The sequence below is a fragment of the Dreissena polymorpha genome, chromosome 12 (genome assembly GCF_020536995.1).
Source record: "Dreissena polymorpha isolate Duluth1 chromosome 12, UMN_Dpol_1.0, whole genome shotgun sequence".
NCBI classification, from domain to species: domain Eukaryota; kingdom Metazoa; phylum Mollusca; class Bivalvia; order Myida; family Dreissenidae; genus Dreissena; species Dreissena polymorpha.
This window is the reverse complement of record NC_068366.1, coordinates 70,479,702-70,496,603: the sequence shown is the minus strand read 5'-3', so window position 1 is coordinate 70,496,603 and position 16,902 is coordinate 70,479,702. Positions and strand designations below refer to the sequence as shown.

Sequence of the window (16,902 nt, the reverse complement as noted above, 5' to 3'; positions counted from 1 at the left end):
GGCATTGTGTTTCTGACAAACACATCTCTTGTTTTATATTGAAAACCTGGTTTTGTGACAACTTTGTCCCTTGTTTTACAATAATTTGATAGAATTAATGTTTTGAATTTAATACTTAAACGATTTATCGTCGGAATATATTTCAGGTGTGCTTGCTGTTTGAAGGGCCACTACTCCGTCATTACGGTGTCATATATCCTGGCATGTTCCTAAACTTTGTTGCAGCGAAGTCAGCTCCCTTGTTTGCCATGAACATTTCCAATGTGAATATACAGAAGATGGCAGTTAAAAGCAAAACAAGGTGAGAAAGTGTTGACCTCATGTTAGTTTCCTTATGTAACTTGACAAAAAAAGAACAAAATAAAAATTGCTTGGTTTTTAAAAAAATAGTTGTCTAAGATAGTTTTTAACACTACTTGCATATGACAGTGATGTTCTTATTGAATTTAACCGATTTTTCTTGTATTTGCTCTTCTGTTCCAGACCGCATTTTTCAAGCAGTCAATTAAAGTTCATATTCCATACGGACTCAAATGCAATTACTTTCTCAATTTTAGGATACTTCTGTCTGTGAATTCAGCAGCAGATGTATGTGAAACATGGCAGGGGACTTGGTCCCCATGGGATACACTGTCTTCCTTAACTGCTGTCTTGCAACAAGGGTAATTACAACTGTTACTTAATGGTCATTGACATGTTATCTTTCCATCAATAGACCATCTATCATACAACTATTGTAAATAAAAAAAAGATATAAGCAGCAGCCAAGCTAGATTATTGTTTCAACAAATCATTCATATCTTGTTGATGTTGGGCCTATCTGCCATGTATCAAGAAATACTAAGTTATACTACAAATTGTAGATTACTGATTGACCTTGATAAACAAGCTATCCTATGTGTTTATAATTTTATATACTTATATATACATCTTTATTCTTATTATGTGTTTTCCATAGAACAAGAATCCTTATGATATACATGTATATAATTCTTCCCATGGGTGCAAAAAGGTGCCATGTGCCTTCTAATTATAATGTCACATGGTACCTTTTTGCACCAAGGGGGCAAAGTATAAAATATTGTACACAATATTGTGAAGATCATAATAACTTTTAAATACATGTAGTGGTAGGTTTATGTTAATTTATAGATTTTGAATGATGGAACAGAATATACATAAACATTCACAAAGCTGGCGTCAATTTTTTGTTCCCTTCCGGTGAAACCGTAGGGGACTTATGGTTTGCGCTCCGTCTGTCAGTCTGTCTGCCTGTCCGTCACACTTTTCTGGATCCTGCGATAACTTTAAAAGTTCTTCATATTTTTTTATGAAACTTAAAACATGGATAGATGGCAATATGGAGATTATGCACGTCATTTCATTTTGTTCCTACATCAAGAATTCTGGTTGCTATGGCAACAAATAATATATATAAACATTACTGACAATGGTGGAGTTTGAACGGTAGGGGACAATATTGCTTGGCAATCTCTTGTTTAATGTGTTTACTTATTCATGTATGAACCTCTAAGTTCTCTTTAGATTTCAGATTGGAATAGTGAGCTTTGAAGGGCTGGTAGTGCGAAGGATGACCACTTCACCAGATAGGGAATCCTCACACAAGGACACTTGGTCATCAGCAGGTGGGGGGAACTATAACTGATGTATCTTATTGCTTATCTAAACCAGACCATCTGATTCATGTTGATCATATTTGCATTAATTTGGGATTCATATGCTGAATTGTTGAACGTCTCTGTATGTTTTTATTTTTGTGAAATCTTAGATGAATAACAAAAATGATCAAAAACTCAATGGGGAATACCTCCTGAAAACATACTGGGGTTAGCATATTAAATATCAGTTTATATATGTTTTCACCTTAAAGTCAATATTACACTAAGAGATCAGAGGTCCAAATTTGCTTTAAAACTTCTTGAAATTGACATTCAGAGGTCAAATTGTTAAAATTCCTGTCTCAGACATACTTAATATTTATAAATGGATTTTTTTATTACTTGGCGCAAATGTAAAGCATCATAAGACGATGTGTCATTTAAATACCAGTCTCCCAACCACCAAGATAAACGTGTGGAAACATCTGTGTCCTATTGACACATGGCTTGTTTTTAAGTGTTTATCTGATATTCATTGCAAATGTATTACAGGTGTTCCACAGCAATGTGCACGACTTCTAGTGGAGGACATTCTTCATGAAAACAAAAAAATCTGGGTAATACCATTTTGCAAACCATGCAATGTCCAGTCCACTTTTGAATCTGTCATTTTCCTTATGACCTATTACATTGAATATTGTTTTGTTTTAGCTCACCATAGCATGAATTGCTCAATGTTTAAATTGGCCCAGCCCTATGGTTCACTTTTTTTCCATATGCGTATACAGTTATAAATAATATTATCTTCAATGCAACCGCTAGGCGGACTGGTTCGGTATTTGACATGAGTTTGTGTATGGTGATCCTCTAGCATATTTGTTCATGATTTGAATCAATACTTGCTGTGCCCAAGAGTCACACGATTTATATTACTTCACTAGCAAATAACTAAAAATCTTTTACCCTGAATCACTTTTTCATTGATTTAATATTTGGTGCTTTACATCTTATGGTCCTCTACCAAAATGTCTTCAAATCATACCTATTCAAAGTTTGTCCAGCCTTAGAGGTTTCTGTTTTTTCATAAATGAATGAGTAAAAACTTTAAATTTCTCTGAAACCTTTAAGCCCAGAGGTTTGTAATTTGGCATGTATTGTCGTATCGTGGTCCTTTTTTCTATGTTTTTGAAGCATGTCAATGGATCAATAGGGCTTAAGCTAGTATATGAGCCGCGTTCTGAGAAAACTGGGCGTAATGCATGTGCGTAAAGTGTAGTCCCAGATTAGCCTGTGCAGTCAAGTTTAGGCGGAAAGTGTCGTCCCTGATTAGCCTGTGCGGACTGCACAGTCTAATCTGGGATGACACTTTACGCACATGCATTAAGTTCAGTTTTCTCAGAACAAGGCTCATATTTTCAAACGATTTCAGTTGTATGTGAATGAAAGAGATGCCAGATGCCCCGCAGGTCTGATCCCGGGCAGTCGGGCTGCATTCTACAATGTGGAGAGGAAGGTTGCAAAGAATGGAAATGTCTACTGCAGATATGTACAGTTTTCAAGTGTACGAATACTCTGCTTTCAAAGTGATAGGTACATGGAAAAAAATATTGATTTTCAAATCTATTTTTAGCTTTCCTGGGTGAGCTTTTTTATCACTATGCATGGTGGTTACATTGTTATCACTCTAAAAGCAAAATTCTTTATCTAATTTGGATGAAACTGTATCAAATCTGGGTCATTTTTGTCCAGCAACTCTTGATGAATCAAGGCCAGAATGTTTATCGTGACAATATTAAGGTTAATATTCCAATGTAAATCTAGTGGGGTCTCAAACTGGGTCACTAGGTCAAGTCATAGACAATTAATTTACCTTGAAATCAGGTAAACACATCAAAGACGTTATGACCCTCATGTATGTTGTGTATTTTTGCTTTTTGTCACCTACCGGTTTCACCGGAGGGGACTTATGGTTTGCGCTCTGTCTGTCTGTCAGTCAGTCACTTTTCTGGATCCTGCGATAACTTTAAAAGTTCTTAATATTTTTTCATGAAACTTGAAACATGGATAGATGGCAATATGGACATTATGCACGTCATTTCATTGTGTTCCTACATCAAAAATTTTGGTTGCTATGGCAACAAATATACTAGAAATACTTCTAAAAATGGTGGTTTTCTGGATCCTGCAATAACTTTTAAAAGTTCTTAATATTTTTTCTTAAAACTTGAAACATGGACAGATGGCAATATGGACATTATGCACGTCATTTCATTGTGTTCTGGTTGCTATGGCAACAAATAATAAAAAAATTCAAAAAAATTCAGACAATGGTGGAATTTCTTACAATGGTGGAGCCGGTAGGGGACTGTATTGCTTTGCAACAGTCTTGTTACATATAAGAGGTTGATTTGTTTCTGTCACTTTACTAGTTTGCTCATTTATGTGTTTTTTTCACAACAATGGTTTGTTCAATTACTTGTTACCACTGTTTTTCTTTGAAACACATTATATACTCAATAAGAATGTATGCATCTACTCATTTTAAGGTCTCCTTTATGGTAGTTCAGTAGGGTTGTATTTGTTTTCTTACGACCAAGCACTTGATGGTCTATACAAAAATTAACTATCAAAATGATCTGTTTGATAATGTTGAATTTATAAATATTTTTTAATTGTTCACATTTGTTCATGGCATGGTATCTTCAAGTGATTTAGGGCTAAATATATTCACAGATTAGCGTTTTCCTCAAGGGACAATGTCAAGAATGATATTCCAGCCCAGGCCTCTGCTCTGCCTCTGGTATTTCTGTCCGATATATGGACACAGTCTTGCACAAGTCAGGTGTACAGGTGTGCATGTGACGTCATCCGTGTCCCCAAGGTGTCCTTGAAATGTACCTGCGGCACTTGCACCAGTCTGATAGTGGGAGGGCAATGTACCAGCCCGGGATGCATCACAGGAGAGACATGGGACTACTCTGCAAGAGCAAGGTATCAAATATGTAAAATGGATGTTTGAATTACACGAAACCATAATAAGTCACTACCTGTCAGTCATTCTTGTAATATGAAGGGGTATATTGTGGGGCTACTCTGCAAGAGCAAGGTATAAATTACGTAAAACGTATGTTCGAATTACACTAAACCATAATAAGTCACTACCTGTCGGCCATTCTTAGAAGATGAAGGGGTATATTGGTTTGCTTTTGTTGATTTCCATTAAACCATTTGATAATTTAAAACACATTGTCGAGGCATTGTTGATTTATATCCCATTAATCACCTGATATAGACCTTGAGGTATATATCCAATCTTAAATACAATCAACCTTTTTATTTGTTTTACCTAGAGGGGAATAATGGTTCAACAAACAGCTCTTATGTATACAGTGTTGGTGTTCTTTGTATATATGTATATCGATGGTCCCAATTCAAAACGCCGAACCTACAAAAACGCAACTTTTCAGGAGGGCATTTCTTTTCATCTTCAAGAGCAAAATGTTACATAAAAGTTACTTTGTAGTTTATTTAAGAATGTCTAGGCATGATACACGTTTGTATAATGCGAATTTTATTTCAGGTTAGTTTGTTTGCAGAAAAATGTAGCTTCGCCATTTAGTCTTTCATTTATGTGTAGGTTCGACATTATAGACAGTTAAGAGGTAATTGTGTTTTGTATAGAAAGATACATTTGTTCTTGTATATTGCGTAAAATAAAGATATGAACTAATATGTGTTATATGTTTTATATCTGACATTAGATGGCAGGACACTTTGCGACGGATTAGCGCCTGTGTAGGTTAATTATGTAAGTAAAGGGGTTACGAAGATGTATTAAAATAAAGAAAACTTGCGGCGGAAAAGACACAACAACAATGAGAAAGATAAAACTTGTTTATCTATTGAACAAATTAAACAGGAACAATTTAAAATGAACAAGAAAATTCGTTAGTTATATCTAACATGGTCATAAGTTGGTCATTTTATTTCTATAACTATGGAAACTCTTGATCATAAAAAGAAAAGCTAGTAAGAAATCCTTTTCAACATTTTGATACTTCAAAGTCCTTTTGAAAGTAATCAAATCGAAAATCTATTAAATGAAACAAAGTGTTTGATTGCCAACGTCTTATCTGCAATGAAACGTTATCATACATCAACAAACTTAAAACTAGAGAATGTTAATTTAAATGATTCCATTACCCTTTCAACTAGCATTCTCGAGCCTACACTAATCAACATTTTAATTACAACATCCTTAAAGTGCATGTAGCATGCTAAAGTTTACAATTCTCCTCTTTGGAATGTTATTCTCAACAACAGCCTTAAAACTAAGTATTCAAGTCTATAACGTTGAACATTTCCGGAATGATGCCATCCAATGTCATTTAATCAGCAACATCAATTCTAATAGCAGATGCATGCTAAAGCGTGCGTTAAGTAAAATGTCGCACGTCAACAAAGTTATTTATGTTTTAAACAAGCATTGGGTTATACCGAAGTAACACTACAAAACCACTTAAACAATTTGCCTACGTTTTTTCGACATTCTAATGGTCCATTCGAGTCTTAGAAACTTGTGGCGACAACTTCATAACTTGTTCCCACAACTTATTAGTTGTTGCCTCAACTAAATAACTTGTGGGACCAACTAACTAAGTTAAGGTCACTACTTTAAGTTTAACCAATCAGATTGGCCGTTTCATCTTTACCGTTTTATCACAACTAGTACCACTTATACTACTAGGTGCTCGGGTTCGAGTTCCGGTCTGAGTACTATCTCTGTTAGCTCTAGATCCGCAGTTCGAGCCCTGTCTGAGCACTTGCCATGTAAGCCATGGATTCCAGATTTGAGCCCCTATCTGAGCAATCGCCAAGTTAGCGACTGGGTTCAGGTTTCGAACCCTGGTGTGAAAACTAGCCACATAAGCGATGGATTCCGGTTTCGAATCCAGGCCTGATAGCTTCTTTTTTAAACGATGGTTTTTGGGGTTTTAGCCCCAGTCAAAGGACTTGCCCTGTTAGCGACTGGGACCCCAGTTTGAGCATTCGCACCCTACGTAACGGGTCCCGATTTGGAGGCCCTGCCTGAGCACTCATCCTGTATGCTATGGGCCCCGGGCTCAAATCTCGGTTTTAAGTACTTACCATGTAAGCAAACGGACCCTGATCCAAGTCCTAGTCTTAGCGCCGGACCCCAAAAAAGCGGGATTTATAGCTTACATGGCTAGTGCTCAGACCGGCGCTCGAACCCGAATACCCATAGCTTGCGAGGCGAGCTCTCATTCCAGGACTTGCTTACGGAGCTAGTGCTTATTTTGGCAACCGGTCGCTTAGAAGGCGAGTGCTCAGTATGGTATGTTAGCGACGGCTCTTTGGTTCGAGTCCCTGTGTGAACCCGTTGCTGTCAGTGCAAAGTCTCAGACTGAGGGTCGCAACCGGGATCCTTCCCTTACTGGGCAAGTGGTAAGACACAGGCTTGAACCCGGGTTCCATCGCTTTCAGGTCTAGTAATCAAACTGGGGCTGGATTCCGGGACCTGTCACTGTTGGTGCAAATTCGCACATCGGAATTCAAGCCTTCGCTTATAGGGTAGGACCTCAAACCGAGGCTCGATCTCGAGACCCAAAGCTTCTTTCATGTCTAGTGCTCGTACAGTTATTCGGACTCCGGGACTGTCGAAAACTCCAAATTAGCTTTAAGGACTAGTGCTCTTACCGTGATTCGAACCCAGAGACCGTCGAAAACTTAGGCATCTAGCACTCGCCTCGTAAGCGATGGTTCCCGGGATCAAGCCCCGGTCAGAGCAATCGCCCTTTACAAGAAGGGTTCCGGGTTAGAATCCAAAAACCATGGACCACTCTCTTATGAAGCGAGTGCTTCGGGACTCGAAACCGGGATCCGACGCTTACGTTGCTAGTGCTCAGACCGGGGTCGGAACCCTGTACCCAGTCGCTATCAAGGCAAGTGCTCAGACAGGGGCTCAATCCCGGGATCCATAGCTTACAGGCATAGTGCTCAAACCGGCGCTTGAACCCGAACACACAATAGTTCGAGTATAAGGGTACTTACAGTGATAAAACGGTAAAGATAAAACGGCCTATCTGATTGGTTAAACTATGTTGTGGTCAAAACTTAATAAGTTGTTTCCACAACTAATTAAGTTGTGAACTCAGCTTCGTAACTTGCGGCCAGAAGTTATTAAGTTGAAGGAACAACTTATTATGTTGAGACCTCAACTAAATAAGTTGTAGGAACAAGCTACGAGTTGTGGCCACAAGTTACTAAGTTCAGGCCTCAACATTTTATATTATTTTGATCTCTTTTGCGTTCTTCAATGATCTAAAATGTACATCATTAAATTATTCTATCAGCAAAAGTTTACGTTTCGTCAATTTACCTTAAAAATTAATGGCTATATTGATACTTTTATGTATTAATTAGAGCGCAAAATGCCGAAGTTACATTTTTTCGCAGCTTCGTCATTTTGACTTCAACCAATTGCGGTTCGTCATTACATCACATGACTTTTTTGAGCTGTTGCGATTGGTTAACTAATTCATTATTTTGGAGGTATATGCGCATTGATTTCCCGCTTTGCAGAGTATCGAAATCGCGAAATGCCAAAAAATGTAGGTTCGGCATTTTGAATTGGGACCATCGATATATATCTTATTCATTGAAGCTTGTTTGTTAGAAAACCCAGTGCTTTACTAGGGCACCTCAGAGTCTGTTTCCTGGGTTAAACCAGTATCATGGCATATTGAGACAAAGTCATTTGAATGCTTCTTAGAGATCAAAACCTAAGATCCCATGCCCACTGGGATCACATGTTGATTATACCACTGGGATCACATGCCAATTACACCACTGGGATCACATGTTGATTACACCACAGGGATCACATGCCGATTACACCACTGGGATCACATGCCGATAGACAAGACAAGACAAGACAATTTATTTTGTAAATAAAGGCCACCGGACCAAAATACAATATACAGACATGTCATAGTTAACATGCATGAGTTGTGAATAGTTTTATGTTTAAACTTTTCGCATTAACATATATATAAATAATACAATTTTCTTCAATGTCAGATCATTATTTGTTTTCATCAGATTAATAAAATCTATTTCTTCTCTGTTTCCTGTATACCAAGAAAAAAGGTGAATGTTATGTTCTTCGTGAAATTTAGAACAATAAAAAAATACATGAAATTCGTTTTCAATGACACGTGTGTTTTCTACATTTAGACAATGTATACAATATCGAAGACCATGCTCTATACCAAGATGTCGTCCAGTTTCAATAAGAAACTTGTGGTTGGAACATCTGAACTTTGCAAATGCTTTTCTATAAAAGAATGGTATTTTAAGCGAAAGATATTTTTCTGGTTCAAGCAATGATTTATACATTCTATATGTTTCACATCTAGACGAGTCGAATAAACTCCCTGACCATTTTTGCGTGTTACAACAAATAAGGCGATCTTTAAACAGTTGTAAAAATACATCAACATTGCCAACATCTTGATACACCCAGACATAACCAAATCCATAATTAAATAACAGATTTTTTACAGAAGTAGCCCAATTTGTCCTTCCGATTTCATCCTGGCGTTTTAACATATAACAATTTTTTTGATATCTATGCAATGGCATGTGAATAAGTTTACACCAGTATTTAACACACTTGAAATGATATTCTACACATAATTCTAATCTACCAACCTCCCCTAGGGCCATGCAATTGTTTGTTGACCTATTCAAACCAATAAAATCTTTGCAAAATTGAGCCTGGACTTGTTCTATATTTTCAGAAAGGGTATGACCCCAAATTTCAGCCCCGTATAAAAGGATCGGCTTAACCATTGAATCAAAAAGTTTAAAATACTCTTGAATGTCAAATTTTCCAAAATAGCCTTGGTAACTTTTTATGGCATTAATAGATTTTTTTGCTTGCCTTGCCAACTTAGCTTTAGCCTTGGACCAACTTAATTTAGGAGTAAACAGTAGACCCATGTACTTGTACACTGACGTGACATTTACATGCTTTCCATTATAGAACCAATTTTCATATGACCGCAATGGGCCACCATTTCTAAATACAATTATTTCGGTTTTCTTTTCATTAACAGTCATGCCACTCATTCGACAAAAATCAGATATACTATTTAATTGACGCTGTAGTTCAATAGCTGTTTCAGAGCAACTCGCAACATCATCGGCAAATAATATACATTGTATATTTGGTATGTCATCCGTAATAAAAATTCCTTGATGACCCTGGTCACGCAGGTAAAGGGATAACTCATTTATGAATAAATTAAAAATGATCGTGCTAGTTACGTCCCCTTGTCTTGTGCCAATGTTACACCTAAAATCAGTGGTAACATTGTTATTTATGACTCGCACGCGACTCCGTAAATTAGAGTACATAGAGACAAGGACATTATAAAGTTTTCCTTTTAAACCTATTTTCTGCATTATGTCAAATAGTTTATGGTGCAATATACCATCATAAGCCCTTTGAAAATCAACGTATAATACATAAAACCTTCCTCCTGGCTTAGTTATATATTTTTGTACCATGCTTTGTAATACGAATATGTTATCAATTGTAGAATAACCTTTCCGAAAACCTGATTGCGACTCATCTAGTTTGCCAAATTCTTCGGCCCAAGTACACAATCGTGAATTAACAATATTTCCAAATATTTTATACATTACATTTATATAAGAAATACCTCTATAATTTGTCGGTTCCAGTTTAGAACCGCATTTGTGTAAGGGAACAATAATGCTTTCGCTCCACATGTCAGGAAAAACACCTGTATTAAGAATATGATTAAAAAGAGAGCAAAATACTGGACATATAACATTAGCCGTGTTTTTATAAAACTCTGCCCCTATACCATCAAACCCCTGCGCCCTTCCCATTTTTAATTTATTAATACTTCTCATTATTTCTTCTTGTGTGATAGGACTATTTAGAACTAAATCATATTCAGGTAATGCAGCTTCTTCAGAAGTTGCAATCATGAGCATATTTTCTCGATATAATAAGTGATTAAAATAATTTAACCAATCACTTTGTTTGATTTGTTGCTGATAACTACAATGTGAAGCTTTTTTATAATTTGCACTTTTAATTGTTTGCCAAAATAAATTTGGATTACTACGTGCTTGGCATAGCCTATTTCTCATATTGTGTTGGAAAATATCCTTCTTTTTTTTACACATTTCTTTAAAATTTCTTTTTTCGTTTATGTAAATTTGCAAATCCCCCCTTGAGCTTGTGACCCGGAATTTTCTCAAAGCTTTACACCACTTGGACTCTCTTTGTTTAGAAATTCTGAGAGAAGAATAGGTTTTCACATGCGTTTTACACGGCTTGTCTTATTCATTATGATCTACAATGCATCTATTTAACATGATTAACGTAAATAGTAATACAAATGGTATGAATGATTAGATAAGAAGACACAAATTAAATGAATTTACCATGTTATATTAAGTCAATTATTTTCTACAGCATTGTTGTGGACGATGGCAGCTGTGTTGCCATGGTAACCCTGACAGGACCCGATGTACAGAGCTTACTTCAGCTGACTGATGAACAATGGAACGCTCTGAGGCAGGAAGTGTCAATGGTCGGAGAAGTGTTTGTGCAAGGCGTGAGTACATCCATAATATGCATATATGTAATTATATTATTATTTTAACGTTTATATTAGTAACACATTGAGTAATGTTCTATTTAAAGATTAAAACTTGTGTCCCTTGGAAAAAGTCTAAGGGTGTTTGACACTTTTTATGCCCCCCTTCGAAGAAGAGGGGGTATATTGTTTTGCACATGTCGGTCTGTCAGTCCGTTGGTCCATCCGACCACCAGATGGTTTCCAGATGATAACTCAAGAACGCTTAGGCCTAGGATCATGAAACTTCATAGGTACATTGACATTGACTGGCAGATGACCCCTATTGATTGTCAGGTCACTAGGTCAAAGGTCAAGGTCACAGCGACTCGAAATAGTAAAATGGTTTTCAGATGATAACTCAAGAATGCTTAGGCCTAGGATTATGAAACTTCATAGGTACATTGATCATAACTGGCAGATGACCCCTATTGATTTTCAGGTCACTAGGTCAAAGGTCAAGGTCATAGTGACTCGAAATAGTAAAATGGTTTCCTGATGATAACTCAAGAAGGCTTACGTCAAGGATCATGAAACTTCATAGGCACATTGATCATGACTGGCAGATGACCCCTTTTGATTTTCAGGTCACTAGGTCAAAGGTCAAGGTCACAGTGAATAGAAATAGTAAAATGGTTTCCGGATGATAAATCAAGAATGCTTACACCTAGGATCATGAAACTTCATAGGTACATTGATCATGACTGGCAGATGACCCCTATTAATTTTCAGGTCACTAGGTCAAAGGTCAAGGTCACAGTGACAAAAAACATATTCACACAATGGCTGCCACTACAACTGACAGTCCATATGGGGGGCATGCATGTTTTACAAACAGCACTTGTTATTATGCCCCCAGATCGAAAGATCGGGGGTATATTGTTTTTAGCCTGTCTGTCATTGTATGTGTGTGTGTGTGTGTCCCAAAACTTTAACCAAAACTTTAACCTTGGTCATAACTTTTGCAATATTGAAGATAGCAACTTGATATTTGGCATGCATGTGTACCTCATGGAGCTGCACATTTTGAGTGGTGAAAGGTCAAGGTCATCCTTCAAGGTCAAAGATCAAAAAAACAAATTCAAAAACTTTAACCAAAACTTTAACCTTCTTCATAACTTTTGCAATATTTAACATAGCAACTTGATATTTGGCATGCATGTGTATTTCATGGAGCTGCACATTTTGAGTGGTGAAAGGTCAAGGTCATCCTTCAAGGTCAAAGGTCAAAAAAATTATTCAAAGCGGCGCATAAGGGGTCATTGTGTTTCTGACAAACACATCTCTTGTTTTCACAAGTGTTTCAATGTTTTCTGTTAATGAAATATCAGTTTTGCTTTTTATTTTAAAAGATATTCCATGATTTCAGCTGTTTGATAAGATGAATATGTGGAATTTATGATTTCCAATTGAAATCCTGTTAAAAAATATTTTTATATTGCTGCCATAGAGCATAAAATCCAACAGTTGTCAATGAACCATATGTTTCTAGGTACTGAACTCACCAAGTTTTTTCTTGTCATTAAAAATTTTAGTTAAATTTACCAAAGTCACAGTTCTAAGCTAGTGTTGAAGGGGCGATAATATATTGACTAATAATCAGTTTAAATGTATTTAATAATACAGAAAAACGAAGCATTGCACATTATAGTTCCTTTCTCATCCTGCAGGTATGCCCTGTTCTTGAGACACCAGTACATCAGTTTGTGCACATGTTGTCAGAGAGCAGAAGTGTGAAGCGGACCTGGGACTTGCTTTTAGCCCAAAGTGTTACCAGAATTGACATCAACACCATAGAGCCTGAGGGTATGTGGCCGGTATAAGTTTGCGACATGGTCTTTATTCGTGCGCTGAAACATACATACATCTGTATCAGAGCCCAATTATGAAAGGACCCATTGTGTGTCCAGCACTTCTGTCCTTTTTATAATTATTTCCATATGCATGGACAATAAGAACAAGTTGTGAGTCATTTTTAATCTTTATAACTTTGTATATTCCACTAAAATGGTTTTCAATGTTGATCAGTAATTGGTTGAAAATTTAGCACTTATAAAGCAACCCGACAGTTAATAACATTGACCAAAAACCAAGTTCACATACATGTACTTCATTAATGTTTTTCCTAAATTGTATTCATTGATCCTTACTCGGCGTGAATTACCTTACAATATTTGCGAGGGCGTGAATTACCTTACAATATTTGCGAGCATCATCTGTTCACAGAAGAAAACTACTAAACTATTTACCGATATGATATGTAAAGGTAATAAAACAAGTACATATTTTAAACAACGACTTCATGTATTTATATTGTTATTGAGATGTGTAGTTTCTAGTGATACAGTGTAGGAACATCTTTTCACTGATCAAAACTTTTCAAATAGTGTATCGGTGTATATCATGTTTGCATAATACATTTGATCAATAATGATTCTTTTTTGTTTTCGTTTGTCTGGATGACTGCCCTGGTCCAAACAAACACCAGTAAACACAGCGAAGTTTTGTTTGAGATTATGTAAATTGGCTGGTTTTGTTTTCATTACAGGATAATAACATAGCTTAATTCTTAAAATAAGGTTGATTTTTTTATTTGAACATTGTACTATTTTCAGATTTCGTTTGGAAGGAATTCGACACCGGCTCTGGGCGAGTCAACACTCAGTGCCTCCCCTTTCTACAACTGAAATGCCTAAAGCTGAGCACGTTCTGCCCAGAAAGTATCATCCAACATCAGATGTGAACGTAGGCGTGTAGGTTAAGTGTGGTCCCAGATAAGCGTCAGCCACCTGCACAGGCTAATCAGAGATAATACTTTCCGCCTATGCTGGATTTGCGTTTAGAAGAGACCTCCTTAAGACAAGAAACTCCATAAAATTGAAAAGTGTCATCCTTGATTAGCCTGTGTGGACTGCACAGCTTAATATGGGATGACAATTTATGCGCATACATTTTTTCAAGTGTTCTTAGAACGCCACTCGTATTTTTCCATAATCTGTTCAACTTTTTGATTTGTTTAAAAGTTGTAATGATAATAAAGGAAACTAATAAAACCACACTAAGTGTATGGTATTCATCATGTACACCACTTTAAAAGAGGGAGGATTTTATTTTTGAATAGCAATGGTCAGCCTGCGTGTCCATTTGCTTGTCAGACCATTCTTTTGCTACAGAAAAGTGTAATAGTTGAGCCGGTTTCCAGTCAACTCGTACCTAAGTCAACACGTACCTTAGTCAACTCGTACCCGATTTGGTTAACTCGTACTTTAGTCATTTTTCCGGTTGGTCAACTCGTACCATTTTAATTTTGTGTTCTTTATGAAAAAAATGCGATGGGTGTTTGCATACATAAGATGTGTTTATGTTTGTTGCAGGTACAAGTTGACCAAATTAAGTTATATTTTGGCATAGACTAACATAGCAGGTTGTCTTTAGGATTAAGTAAGATAACATTAACTAAAATGGAGAAAAAACGACAGTTACGATATGATTTTTTATGAAACTAAAGTAAAGCAAAACACAACATACTAACAATATTAACAAATTTTCATCGAATTATGGTTCGTCAGAAACACGAGTAGTCAATAATTAAATCAATTAATCAACACCTAAAATACTTATTCACACCTACGCGACACGGCTCGTTAATATGGTAATTTACCTAATTTGCACCTGTGTTAAATATTGAAAAACACATAACGTAACTCGATACGGGTCGCTGATATCTAAATTGATTTAATCTGCACCTTTGTACCTTTGTAAAAAGAAAGAACACATTTGAGTAAAAACAAACGAGTTTGTCGAGTATTTAGATGGTTTAATAACATTTTATTGGACACATATATTATACATTTTTATATAATAACATAAATTTGTTCACACAGTTCAACAAACAAATTGTTCCATTACTCGAGAATACTTAAGATTATTGAGTAAAAACAAACGGGTTTAATGAGTATTTAGATGTTTTAATAAGATTTTATTGGACACATATATTACAAATTTGTATCTAACAGCATAAACTTGTTGACACTGTTAAACAAACAAATTGTTTCATTACTCGAGCATAATTAAGATTATTTACTAAAAACAAAACAGATTTAATGAGTATTTAGATGTTTTAATAAGATTGTATTACACATTTTTATCTAATTAGAAAACCGTTAATTATTTTACTATTTAACTTCAAAGTGGATCATTCCTTTAATTGGTTATGGCTTCATGCGGTGTTTTCAATCGTACATATCATCAAAGAAACTGTCGACAACTACCGCGCGTATCATTTTAGATGCATGACCATCAATTTGTTTAACAAATCGCCGACGGTCCTGTTATCATAAAGGTGTTATTAGTCAACATGTTATCAAACAAAACGCAGACAATTACATCGCGTATCCGTTGTAGGCTAGACAAACACGTCGTTTATAAGTATACACGTGTGAAAAATAATGAACTTGTCTACTTTTGAAAAAAAAACATAAAAAAAATCAAGAAAATATTATAACCTATATTCATATCAAAACATATAAAAAAAACATATTGCACGTCTTTGATATATATAAATAATTTTTAGGAGGGTACGTGCTGACCAAATCGGCTACGAGTTGACTAGTGGGGGTACGTGTTGACCAAAAATCGGGTACGAGTTAACCAATTCGGGTACGAGTTGACCGAAAGTACGTGTTGTTTTAGGTACGAGTTGACTAGCTTCGGTTGAGCCTAAGGTTCTAAGGACTTAAAATCAGTTTGTAGTATTACGGTATTTAGATGGCAATTGATGTTTGGCAATTAGCACAGCGAAATGCAGAACGGGGCTACAGCTACGCTGGCCGCATATTGTATAAGACCCATTTTCACATGGTAATCTCGTTGCTTCTTGTAAAAGCCCAACATTCGATAGAAAATTGAAGGCATACCCAGTTGTTTATAGCAAATTTATTGGAAATTTCGTAGCCTATGCAGACTTTCAATTAAGATGTTCAGACGGGCTAACAGAGTACAGCAAACATTTGTGGTTTAATAATTCCCTAACTTAGATTCCCTTTTTATCATGACACTATACTAGTTCGGAAGTGTTTGTTTTCTTATCTTGAAAGAAATACTGCCATTATCATCGTTTATCGATAGTCCGTTAGTCTTCCCCGGACGATTAAGTAACCGAGTACTGACCCTGAAATTCTGGGCAAATATGGCACTGTATCTAGCGAGTGTTATTTACAAGTTGTTTCTATACAGGGGGGGGGGGGGGGGGGGGCATGCGTATACGGGAGCTTACCGCGTTTAAGTGAGAAAGTTGGAGCAAAACTTCAAAGATGGCGTCGTTCGGGGATATTTTCACCCGGTAAGCCCCTTTGTATTAATAATGATTTTAAATGAATACGCCGTTTCGGCTCTCAGGTGTTGGTTCTTCCCTCGGTTTTTTGTTTTAAGATTGTAGACATCGGGATAAAAAAAGTAATTGAAGGAAAACCGTCCACAAATCTGTCGTCTCCTTACGTGACGTTCGAGAAATGGGATGTACAAATATCATTTTCTCTTATAAGACATTGACGCACGTGTGCGGTAAAATATAACTAAAATAA

At 36.3% G+C, this 16,902-nt stretch overlaps 1 protein-coding gene across 1 annotated transcript in view; it reads left to right on the top strand.

The window, feature by feature from the left end:
- The window catches only part of LOC127853735 (CST complex subunit CTC1-like), a 44,855-nt gene extending 30,519 nt beyond the window's left edge, over positions 1-14,336 (top strand). The window contains exons 11-19 of the mRNA XM_052388474.1: positions 147-301; positions 558-662; positions 1,546-1,646; positions 2,172-2,236; positions 3,049-3,209; positions 4,353-4,610; positions 11,158-11,299; positions 12,991-13,126; positions 13,936-14,336. Coding sequence (XP_052244434.1) covers positions 147-301; positions 558-662; positions 1,546-1,646; positions 2,172-2,236; positions 3,049-3,209; positions 4,353-4,610; positions 11,158-11,299; positions 12,991-13,126; positions 13,936-14,063 — 1,251 coding nt within the window. The 3' untranslated portion in view covers positions 14,064-14,336. The remainder of the gene's footprint in view (positions 1-146; positions 302-557; positions 663-1,545; positions 1,647-2,171; positions 2,237-3,048; positions 3,210-4,352; positions 4,611-11,157; positions 11,300-12,990; positions 13,127-13,935) is intronic.
- Positions 14,337-16,902: the final 2,566 nt, after the last annotated feature.